Genomic DNA, 10,584 nt, shown 5'->3' on the forward strand with positions numbered 1-10,584 from the left:
ATTATATTAAAAGTTTCATACAACACAATCTTCAATCATTGTCCTTGGCAATATGTGCCAGCAGCCATGTAGACTATTCATGCGTTGCTGTGCTTGTTTATTAAGCTGTCAATCAAGAAAATAGTAGTAATAGAAAAAGCACACTTATTTACTCCACAGCTAAAAAAGTGGAAAATAACAGCCTTATATGTTGTCGGGTGGGAGCACAGTGCAGAATGGCTTTTCAAAAACTGTCATTAGCCCTCCGCTCCATTTTCCCACAACAGTGACTTTTTTTAACTTACAAAATGGGATGATTGATATTTTTTAATTCCTTGGTCTCTACTGTTGTGACAACCTTCATCTGGCTGCTATTGTGTGGCTTCGCAAAGTATAATCAAAAGAATGCGCTTTTTTTTACCAGCGGAGCTCCAATCTCATTTCAAACCTGAACGGAGAAAAGGATCAATGGGAGACAGAGGCAGCAGCGAAAACTGGGGACAATTTTACAAGATTTAATTTATTAACTATTATACAGTTCACATAAGGCCTTCATCTTCAAACACTATTCTCAGTCAGACAAATTCCATGGTTTGCTTCTGGTGCACAGTACATCAACTTTCACGTTGCAGCTATTTTCACTTCAGTATTGGTTTTCTTCTAATTTCACGTTTTAAAACAGGGAGGGAGGCTTTCGTCCTTCTCCCCTGGTGTGTGCATGTGTGTGTATGTGTGTTTTGTTTATTTTTTTTAAAATCATGCACTAAACTCAGGTGGCCTCGAACCATTCACAAAATTGTAAAAATGGACTTTCAATCATTGAAATACACACTAGAAATGTTTTCTACCATTGACTAAAAGGTGGTGTCCCCCTCCCCTCCCCCCCAAACATACAAATAAACAACCATCATAGAGTAGTACGCACTCACTTTTTTTTTGCCTCAGCAGGATCTGCCGAGGATGGGCATCGAGAGCGATGCCGTAACATTTATATACTCCAGGGAATCGTGTTGTCTGGTCGGTTCTGCGCCAGGTTCAGCTGCAAGCACTGCACGGTTTGAGGAAAGCCCTCATTTTATACTCCTGACGAACAGGTAAAACGACTGACTTCCAACAGCATCATGATCCCAAAAAGTACCAGTAATTGTTGATCCTAAATATTCATACAGTTGATCCCACTATTCTGTGGTCATAGCAACCGAGAACTACAGCAGAGCCGCAGTCCTCTGGTCCACATCTTCCACCTTCATTGAAAGAGACAGTGCTTCCTCTCATGGACTTAACCGTTATTAAAGTTGTTAGGCCTTCATTATCAGTGCTGCTTGTTTTCAGCGAAAATGAAGGACGATATTGCAGCACAAAACTAATCAACTAGAGCAAGTAAACTGCCACGGGTGCTTCCTGAACGTCTCGATCCGCAGGTACTTCACTTCCACTGGTCATTGTGTTTCAATAGCAGGACTAGCAGTGACAGTGCGTTGAGAATACTAAACCTTCAGAGTTAATAGTACACGGATACAAAGCGCTCGGTTTGATAAACAGCCACAGCAACACGTCCGGAAACCTAGCATGTTTCAAGTGTTTGGTTGACGTGGACAACAGATGCTAGCGTAAAATTTGCATGTATGGCGTTGCTGGGTTACACATTCAAAATGGCAAAAGTTTTCTCCTTCACTTGACCGACGGCAGGCAAAGCCTTCACTGATATTCCAACGGCCTAATCGAACTAAGCATCCCTATATACGCCCACTCTGATCGACCAACAGCTAGAAAAGAGGACAAACAAAACGAGTTTTTCACATGGCTGGATGAATGAGGAACACGAGCGGATTTGGATTTCCCACCGACCTAAAATGGGAAACCCCCACCCACCCACACCGGATCCACTTTTTTTCCTTTTCTTTTTTTTTTTTTTTTTTTTTTTTTAAAAAAGGATCTTGTTTCACAAGCCTGTACTGATGCCACACTTGACCACTACACAAACAAACATGAACAATGAATCCGTGTGGCATTTCTTCATATTTAAACACTACACTATTAAAAAAAAAAAAAAAAAAGTGCTTCAGATAAGTTTGTGGATACAAAAAACAGGTCTGATGTAAACAAAGTTTGATCTGCCAGAGCTCTGTCGTGGCAATGGGTATGGCTGTTTGAGCTGTGAAATTAAAATCACGAAAGAAGAAAAACTGTATGTCAAAAAAAAGAAAAACCCCTTTTGAGGAGAAAAAACCCAACAGTGATCATTAAAGTGCATCCCTGGATGTGTTACTCCCAACCGTTCCCTTCCCTCCCATCCCCATGCTGACCCCTCAAGTAGAGCCGATGACAGAAACCCAAAAGGCAGACACAGAGGAAACTCTGCTATATGGAGCAAACTGCTGCCCAAAGGACCTACAGAGGACCAGACTATAAATCCAGTGGCAGTACTTTCAAGAGAAAAAGAAACTAAAAACAGTTTTTACACATACTAAAAACACGGTGGCCCCAAGTCTTTCTCTTCCAGCTTGTCATAGAGGTCTCTATTTCTTTGTATTATGGGATGAGTGGTGGCTCGCTGTGACCGTGACCTCTGCCCTCCACTTCTCTGACCCGACATCCACTCATCCAGGAGATCAGAGGGCGGAAGGAGCTTCACTGGTAATGGTAGCCTCCGCTCCGACGCACACAAGCATGAACATAATTGGCAGGTTGGGGAAGTTTCTCAGACACTTTCCATCTCCAGTCCTCATAACCCGGGTTGTCCATCATGATCAAAAATGAAATGTGCATGTGCACATTTTTTTCTTTTACTTCTTTTTTTTTTTTTACTCTTTTTTTTTTCTTTTAGTGTGTGTTGGTGATAAGGTCCAGCATCATCATGGGCACACATGGTTTCATTGTCTCTCACAGTGTCTCCTGTTCAGCGGGGGAATGGTGGGCGTGGGGGTGCTGGTGGAGGGGAGGGAGCAGAGACTGCAGGGGAGACTGGGGGGTAGTGGGTGGGGACTGCTGCAAGGGGCTGAAGTGAGGGGTGGTGTGAGGTGGAGAGGAGCGGTAACAAGAGTAGGCAGAGCTCCCGCCGAGGGTGGTGGTGGGCGAGGCAGGGAGGCCCCCCAGGCCGGTGGGGGAGTCGAGGAGGGGCTGGTTGTAGAAGAAGAATGCACACTGGTGGATGAAGGTCTCAATGATTGTCTGGTAGGTGCGCGTGGCAGTCAGAGCATCCATGGTGGAGAAGTCTGGCCTCATGAGGGTGGGCCAGAAACAGATGGACAAGTTCTCACTGGTCATCAAGTTCACCCTGTTCAGCTGGCTCACCCTGAGAAAACACAGAAAGGTACACTGACTGATTCCTTCTCATATAGCGGAGGAGGGGTAAAAAACAAGCAAACAAAAAAAAAAAAAATAGATGACAACGCATGAAAGTGATTTAAACCGTAAACAGGGGACTTACTTGTGTAAGTGGTTCGTTACATATTTGAAGACATCATAATTCTCCTTGGGGAACCTCCTCAGGACATCCTTCATGGTATATAGCCTCTGTTCTCTATCACTGATTTCTGCACAAACAGGATGTTTTTTTAAAGACTTCATCACACACAGTGATTTAAAGCTGAAACGTCTCTCTACGCCGTCAGAAAAATGTTTGTCAAGACTAAAACACCTAAAATGGAGCAGCTCTGCCAAAACCTTCCCACCCCTGTTCCTTTCTAAAAAAATAATCTTTTTATGTTCTAGTAAAGACTCTCCCAGCCCAGCAGTGTTTGCTTACTGAAAGCATCCAGTAGGTCCACCTGCAGAGCACAAGGCACCAGGGGCTCAGGCAGTTCAGAGAAGAAGCTTTTGAGGCCTCCAGCCACAGTGTTTATGGAGAAGTCTTTCTCCACTAGGTCTAATCCGTGGTCTGCACAGGGAGAATGACAGTTAACGCCCGTCAGTCGTAGCATTCATCGGGAATGAGCAATGAGTTCTGTGTCACTTTCTTCCAGTAACCCTGCTCATGTTTTGATTAGGCAGTCACATAATTACAGCTGGTTCAAACAAGTACGATGAGCAACTCACCCTGCTCAAACTGCCTCTGCATGCTCTCCATCTCAGACTTGTTGCCGCTTACGCGGTACAAACCCTCCGTGTTCAGGCCTGAAGGAGAACGAGCGAAGCAGAGAAAAGGGGAAAGACATGGGTGGGTGTCACAGTGGGAAACAAGCAAAGCACAAACACTTCATCAGCCCCTTTGCAAACAGACGAGGCAACACAGACGCCGAAGATTAAACAGATGCTGAAGATTAAACGCACCCTAGTATTAATTTCACATTGCATTATGGTCATGAGCAGGTGCATGGGTTTAGGAACTCTGCAGGAATGTGAAGATGATTAATCACTAAAATAAATTCCATAAAGAACCTTTACCAAAAATACAAATTAAAAACCTGATAAGTGATGAGTGCAGTGAGAATTTCTCTGAACGAAACTTTAAACACAATTAAAGGAACAGCACGAAATAAGCTGTTAATTAACGAGGAAAAAAAAGGCACTTACCTGTTGTCTCAATGAAGCGGACACACTTTTCAATGAAGAGAGGGATCGGTCTGTCTGGGGATACCACATTCACCAGGGGGACCCCGAAGTAGTTGCTCTCCAAGGGCTTGGGAATAGCTGGACGGGGCTTTGGTCTAGTTTTCTGCAGGAAAAAAGAAAAAGAACGAAACTCTTAGTATCTCAAAGCAATAATTACGCTGACACCAAGGTGCACTCCATGGCTTCTAACAAAATGTCCAGTCATTACACTAATTTGAAAGCTATGCAACATGACAAATGGCTTTTCTCAATAATAACACACCTTGGCTGTCCGCCGCAGGCTCTTCAGAATGTTCCTCTTCTTTGGGTCTTCGCTCTCCTCATTCACTAGACTTTCACCTTTAAGGGTCCCAAAGTCATCTTCTTTGGACTTTGGAAGAGCTCCCATCTCGTCATCACTGCCTATGAAGCTCGTGCGAAAGCTACTGAACTTGCCCAGCCGCTTAGAGCGGTCACGGTAAAGACGAGGCTTCACGCCAATTGCAGAGAACTTCCTCCTTCGTTCCAGAGAGCTGCTGTCCGCTTCGCTGTCTGAGCCGTTTCCATTGGAGTGCATCCTGTTTGAGTTGCGGATGGTGATGATTTTTCCTTGTGTGCTGTCATGTGGTACCGAGTAGATGATCTCTTCGTTGCTCGGGCGGGGTTTTGAAACGGCGTCAATGGGTTCGGCGTAGTCTGAGGGATCGTATCCCATGTCGCCACCAGGAACCCAGGTGACAGCGGAGGGTAAGGACCGCCGATGACCCAGCGTGTCGATATATGGGTTACGGCTCATTTTCCGGAAATCGAAAGTGACGCCTGGTTTCACTCTCACTTGGGGGGGTACTTTGTTGTTCAGTTTGTTCTCAAAGTCCCTGATATCAGATATGACAGAGATGTCACTGGAATCTAAGTCGGGCATGTTGAAACCGCTACTGTGAGATGTGAGCGTGCCATCATAGTACGGTGGCGACGGCTCTACGTCGTCCTCGGAATCCAGGAACATAGTCACAGGACTAGGAGAGCTGCAGCGCGGGGAGTAGACATTTTCATTGGTACACGCTTCAGCGACATTATCGTACATGTGCGTGGCCTCCACGATGTTGCGCTTCTCTACTACCTCCATCAGAAACGGATGAAACATTTCTATCCTGTGGAGGCCCCCCACCACCCCTCCAGACCCACAAACCACGCTGTTGAAGCGACCCTCAATCTCATGGGCTAGTTCCTCCCCCTGGATCAGCTGTTCACAGGCATAATCGCTGTCAGTGAGCTCTGCCTGGCTATCTCCGACTGCCAACAGCTGAATAGGGATGATGTCCTGCACCTCGCACAAGAATGCACAAAGGGTCTCCAGGGAGGCCTTTCGGGAGACCGAGTAGACTGCAATGTAGCCGTGCACTAACCTGCTCTTCCTCAAAGTGAAGGAGGCGTGGTATGAAAGCAGAGAGAGCTCTATAGCCAGCTTATGTCCACCAACTGTCTGCTCCAGCAACACGGAGGTGCCGCTATTAGACATGGGCCTGCAGTGCTGATGCATTAAGAAAGGCGACAGGAGCTGCTCGGTGTCGTAGGGGTCTCCACACATTAAGCACATGACAATGCGAAGGTCTGCCTCTGGGACTGGCTGAGAGTCTCGGAGACCTGGAGGCTCAGGGAGGAGAGGTGGGGAGCTGCTACTAAAAGATGTGCTCCTCCTAATATCCAGAAGGCCCCTCAGCACCTGGTTTATTTGGGTCTCACTTATGTTATGGCCGTAGCCCACACCGGGGGAGGCGGGGTCTAAAAAGCTACACTGCAATCTCCTTGCAAACTGCTGCCCCTGTGTTATCAAGTTTAAGGCAGTGTCACCACCTATATCAACGTATGATCCTACACCTCGTTTAGTGACTAAAAGCAGTGAAGTCGGCAGCTGTGCTAGCTGGCTATCTCTTCGGCCCAGAGTTGACTCCCTAAGTCGCTCGAGGCTTTCCACCACATAAGAAAGTGATTCTTTTGAATTATACAAACACAAACACCCATGAGGAGTGAAAGTGGGGGTGTAGAAAGAATTTACCGGAAGACGTACATTTCCGTCAATAGGTCGCAGCGTCAGTTCGTACATCTTCCCGTCTAACACATACCAGTCATCATTTGTGCAGAGAGCTCTAATCTCATTGGCAAATTCTCTGGCTAGTCCATCCTTCCCAAGTATAACGAGGTTTATTCTGTCAGCCTTGGTGTCCCCAAAATGAGCTTTCACGTCAAAAAAGGGGTAATGGGAGGGAAAACGTGATGCTAACAGCTGCTCAATCTTAGAGTCTACGCAGTGTGGACTGCTAGGGCAGGTCTCCTTGGTGGGATGATAGACGAAGTGGATATGTTTTAATACCAAAGCATCTCTTTCAGCAGGAAGTTTCTGTAGTGCCTTGAACCTCTGCTCCTCCCCAAGAACCTCTTGGATTGCCCCCATCTTCTCCTTGCTGGGTTTAGCATCCACTTCAAGCTCATAAAAAAGCTCAGAGTATTCCAGCAGAAGCTCCTGGAAGTCTTCTTTAGCACGGTCAATGATCTCCTTCTGGTGCCGATTATAGAGATCCAGGTATTCTGGCTCCTCAAGCCACTGGTAGAACTCTTCATTCATGATGAAGCTCCGGGCCTCCTCCCAAGGTTTACCAGGTGTTACGAAGGGGGAGGAAGCCAGTCTCTGCTTAAACTCCTGCCTCATCTCCGCCCGTTTGCACTCATTGCGCAGATGCTCCAGGTGGGCATTAAAAATTTCTTCTGCTTCAGCAGTCTCCAACAGGTCAGAAGGGATTCGCTCATCTTCCATGTTGTCGATGTGAGACGTATCCTCCCATGGCGAGTCCTCCAGAACAACAAACCAGTGGGTGAAGTGTTGCTTGGACTCAAGGACTTTCTGTACCCCAGACCAGCTCAGCTGATCAATCTCATCCAGGTCAGGCACTAAAGAGCTAAGTGCTAAAGGAAGAGTGCTTACGTATATTTTCCGACGCCTCTCAATATGTTCCTGCTTCAGACGGTAGACATGCTGCTGAAAAAGTTTCTTGCATTTAGCCGTTCCCTCCAAGAAGACATATTCTTTGTACTCTGGGGAGTTGTTCATGCGTCGACTGGTGTTTAGCCAGGTTTCATTATGATTCTTTACTATACGGTTGATTAGCCATTCATAGCGATCCTTAGCAGAAGCTATCTGCTGACTCTGGAGTTTTAGGGCCTCAAAGTATGGGATGATCTTAGGCTTGCCCCTGCTCTTGTCGATAAGCTGAACCAAAGTGAGAAAGGCGAGGTCCACATTTATGTTTGAGCGTGCCGATGTCTCAACTACCGGTAGACTCTTTTTTGTGATAGCAAAGGTATGTGCATCTTTAATGTAGCGCTCTACTCCTTCGTCGCATTTGCTGAGGACCAGCACAATGGGCTTCTTAGTCTTGCTCAGCTGACCATACAGGTTTGAGACAAATTTCAGCTGGTCGTCAAAGTTTCGATTCATGCCACGGCTTACATCGACACAAAGGAGGAAGCCATCGACCTGCAGCTTACCCTCTGGCATTTGCTTTTGCTCAAAGTCTTGCTCCAGACCTAGCTGATCCGTACAGAAGTACATGAGCTTCTCTGCTGAGGCCAGCTTGGTTGCTGCTGCCCGTTTGATATAGGGCTGCATAGCAGTGCTACGGTGTGGCTGAAACGTCTGGTCATCAATGAATTCGGTCTGCTCCACAACATGCATCCTGCACTCGGGCCCCTCCTCGAGAACCCGTGACACCTCCCCCCAAAATAGGAAGTGATCATTATTGACCACTCGACCCCCAAAGTCGCTGGTGCTCAACACGGACGTGTGATCCAAGTAGAAGTCATCAGCGCTAGGACGCACAAACCTATTACACAAGCAGGACTTGCCAACCCCACATTGTCCCTTCTCTTTCTCTGTTCCGGACAAACCCACCACAATGAGGTTGTAAATGGGCGACCGCGCATCTTGCTTTTTGGCCATCATAGCCTGCTGACACTCATCCTGCCTTAAACAGGCACTGTATGAAGGAGTTCACTTGAATGTTTGTCCATAAAGTTGCTGATCTACAAAGGAGATCAGATTTCTCTTTCGTCTGCTGGGGCTTAAATTATAATAAGACAGCGCCGCAGTGATATGAGCAGACGGTTCTTTCATTCACTCGTTGCATGAATCAGATCCTGTCAAAAGAAACAGAGAACAAAAAAAAAAATGAAATCAGACAAAATAAGCAATCAACCAAAAACTCATTTTGAAATAAAGGGGGGAAACAAAACAGTATGAAAGAGAATGATTGGGCAAATGTCAGGCCCTTCTTCCCCTTAAGCAGCTATAATAATAAAAGTAAATAGCATTATGCTACTTTAAGATGTAAAAATGTACTTGTTAGTTTGAATGAGACATTTTTTACTTTTATCCTTCTTAACAACAGATGCTATCTATAATAATAATGGAGGCACATATTAATCCATTTTGTGCTTATTCCCTTTGTTTGACAAAGACTGATGAATCCTCTCAATGGTAAATGCCACAAAGAACCCATAACACCAACCAATACTGGTTCTCATTATTTTTAATTGATTTCAAGTTGCCCGACATCACTGCATTAATATTATATGCACACTGGCATACATCCTGCCACCAGCAAAGCGTAATGAAAACAGACATATAATAACAGGAATACCAGCAATGTGGTCTCCTTGCAGGGGGCCAAACACAATCTCAAATAAGGAAGAAGGCTCATTTTTGCACATTCAATTAATGAACTGAATAAAATGGGCAAGTACACTTGACTGCGCTTCATCTAAATTTTTGAATAATCTTTTATCTGATCGACAAATTTATTTAATCGACTCATTTCAACACCAGCTGTACTGATCGCCAGAATTCCTTAAAAACATCTACAGAGGATCAAAAGATGACATTAATCCCTGGAGAAACATGTTGGGAGTGGTACTTTTTCCCCCCTTTTTGTTAAAATGACGACCTCAGCTGATCAGTGAGTGGGGTGACAAGCATTAAAATGACTATGGTGAAAGCGCCTCAGTCAACACTCTTCAGCCTAAGGGAAACAGCAGCTATCTTTAAAAGCATCTTCCCTGACCAAAAAAATGAATGAAGAGCTTATTAAACAGCCTTAGTCACACTTACCATCATTGCCAAAGGGCTACGGACTTGCTCACACCTTTAAGACACTTAATGTTACTGCCAATTTTATGGCACTGACTAATGCTTCCATTATTATAGCACTGATGCAATTCTGCTACAATAGTCGGCACATAATGTGATCTAAAAAAATAAAAAATAAACCATATGCAGAGGTTAATTAATGTGTAATAAGATTTCCTGAGTGAAAAAATCCTGCATTTAAAAATACAAAACAAGCATGAGTCATGAAGAAATATTTAACCTGCCATATGACCATGACTTCATGGTGGGGTCGGAAGCAAACATGGGCAGTCCAAACAGCTCAGCTGAGCAAGGCCTGATATCCAAATGAGCAGACAAGTTCTTTTCAAATCAAGAAAAAAAACCAACCAGCATGCCTTTACCAAAACGCCATCAGCAAAACAGCACACCAAAGTGCCCTTTTAATCAATTCCCTTCACACAACCTACTTTTTTTAAAGCTAAGATTGTGTAACCTTATATGTTCTGCAAAAGGATTAACAGTTAACACGGGCTTGAGGGTGCACAGAGAGGGGTGACCACGCCAGGCCTGCTGTCTACATAATGAAATGGCAGCGCCGGAGAGCCGGGATAGCCTTACCTCCTGCACACCGACAGACAGACAACCTTTCACGGGAATGTATTTACCCAGCTGTCTTGGGGTGTAGCACTCGACAGCTTCGCTAGGAAATAGCCAATAAAGCAGAGCGAGCACGTAGAATACATACCATTGCATTTCTCCCCCTTTCTCCTCTTGCATCTGTCAGGCCAGCTCTTGCCGCAGCCCTCGCCGCCGCCTGATGTGCATAAGCAGCCGCAGAGAATGCACTGTGGGTCGGAACTATTCGCACATGAAACCGATACCTCTACAATTTGTGCGATGTGCTCATCTGA

At 45.4% G+C, this 10,584-nt stretch overlaps 1 protein-coding gene across 1 annotated transcript; it reads right to left on the reverse strand.

Moving 5' to 3' along the window:
- Positions 1 to 479: 479 nt before the first annotated feature.
- arhgap35b (Rho GTPase activating protein 35b) lies at positions 480 to 10,550 on the reverse strand. The gene is made up of 7 exons (XM_005922063.2): positions 10,419 to 10,550; positions 4,796 to 8,703; positions 4,495 to 4,636; positions 4,018 to 4,095; positions 3,728 to 3,859; positions 3,410 to 3,515; positions 480 to 3,274 (listed from the first exon to the last, which is right to left on the reverse strand). The coding sequence occupies exons 2-7, from the start codon at positions 8,507 to 8,509 to the stop codon at positions 2,863 to 2,865; spliced, it is 4,584 nt and encodes a 1,527-aa protein (XP_005922125.1). The 5' UTR covers positions 8,510 to 8,703; positions 10,419 to 10,550; the 3' UTR covers positions 480 to 2,862.
- Positions 10,551 to 10,584: the final 34 nt, after the last annotated feature.

The sequence above is a fragment of the Haplochromis burtoni genome, unplaced genomic scaffold (assembly GCF_018398535.1).
Source record: "Haplochromis burtoni strain Fernald_Lab_line unplaced genomic scaffold, NCSU_Asbu1 Contig_56, whole genome shotgun sequence".
Lineage (NCBI taxonomy): Eukaryota > Metazoa > Chordata > Actinopteri > Cichliformes > Cichlidae > Haplochromis > Haplochromis burtoni.

Excerpts from the sequence above, each read along its gene's own strand:
- arhgap35b (XM_005922063.2), bottom strand. The coding sequence starts at position 8,509 with ATGATGGCCAAAAAGCAAGATGCGCGGTCGCCCATTTACAACCTCATT. Across the intron at positions 4,637-4,795 it reads GCCTGCGGCGGACAGCCAAG|AAAACTAGACCAAAGCCCCG; the intron begins GTGTGTTATTAT and ends TTTTTCCTGCAG. Across the intron at positions 3,860-4,017 it reads GCAGAGGCAGTTTGAGCAGG|ACCACGGATTAGACCTAGTG; the intron begins GTGAGTTGCTCA and ends CTCCCTGTGCAG.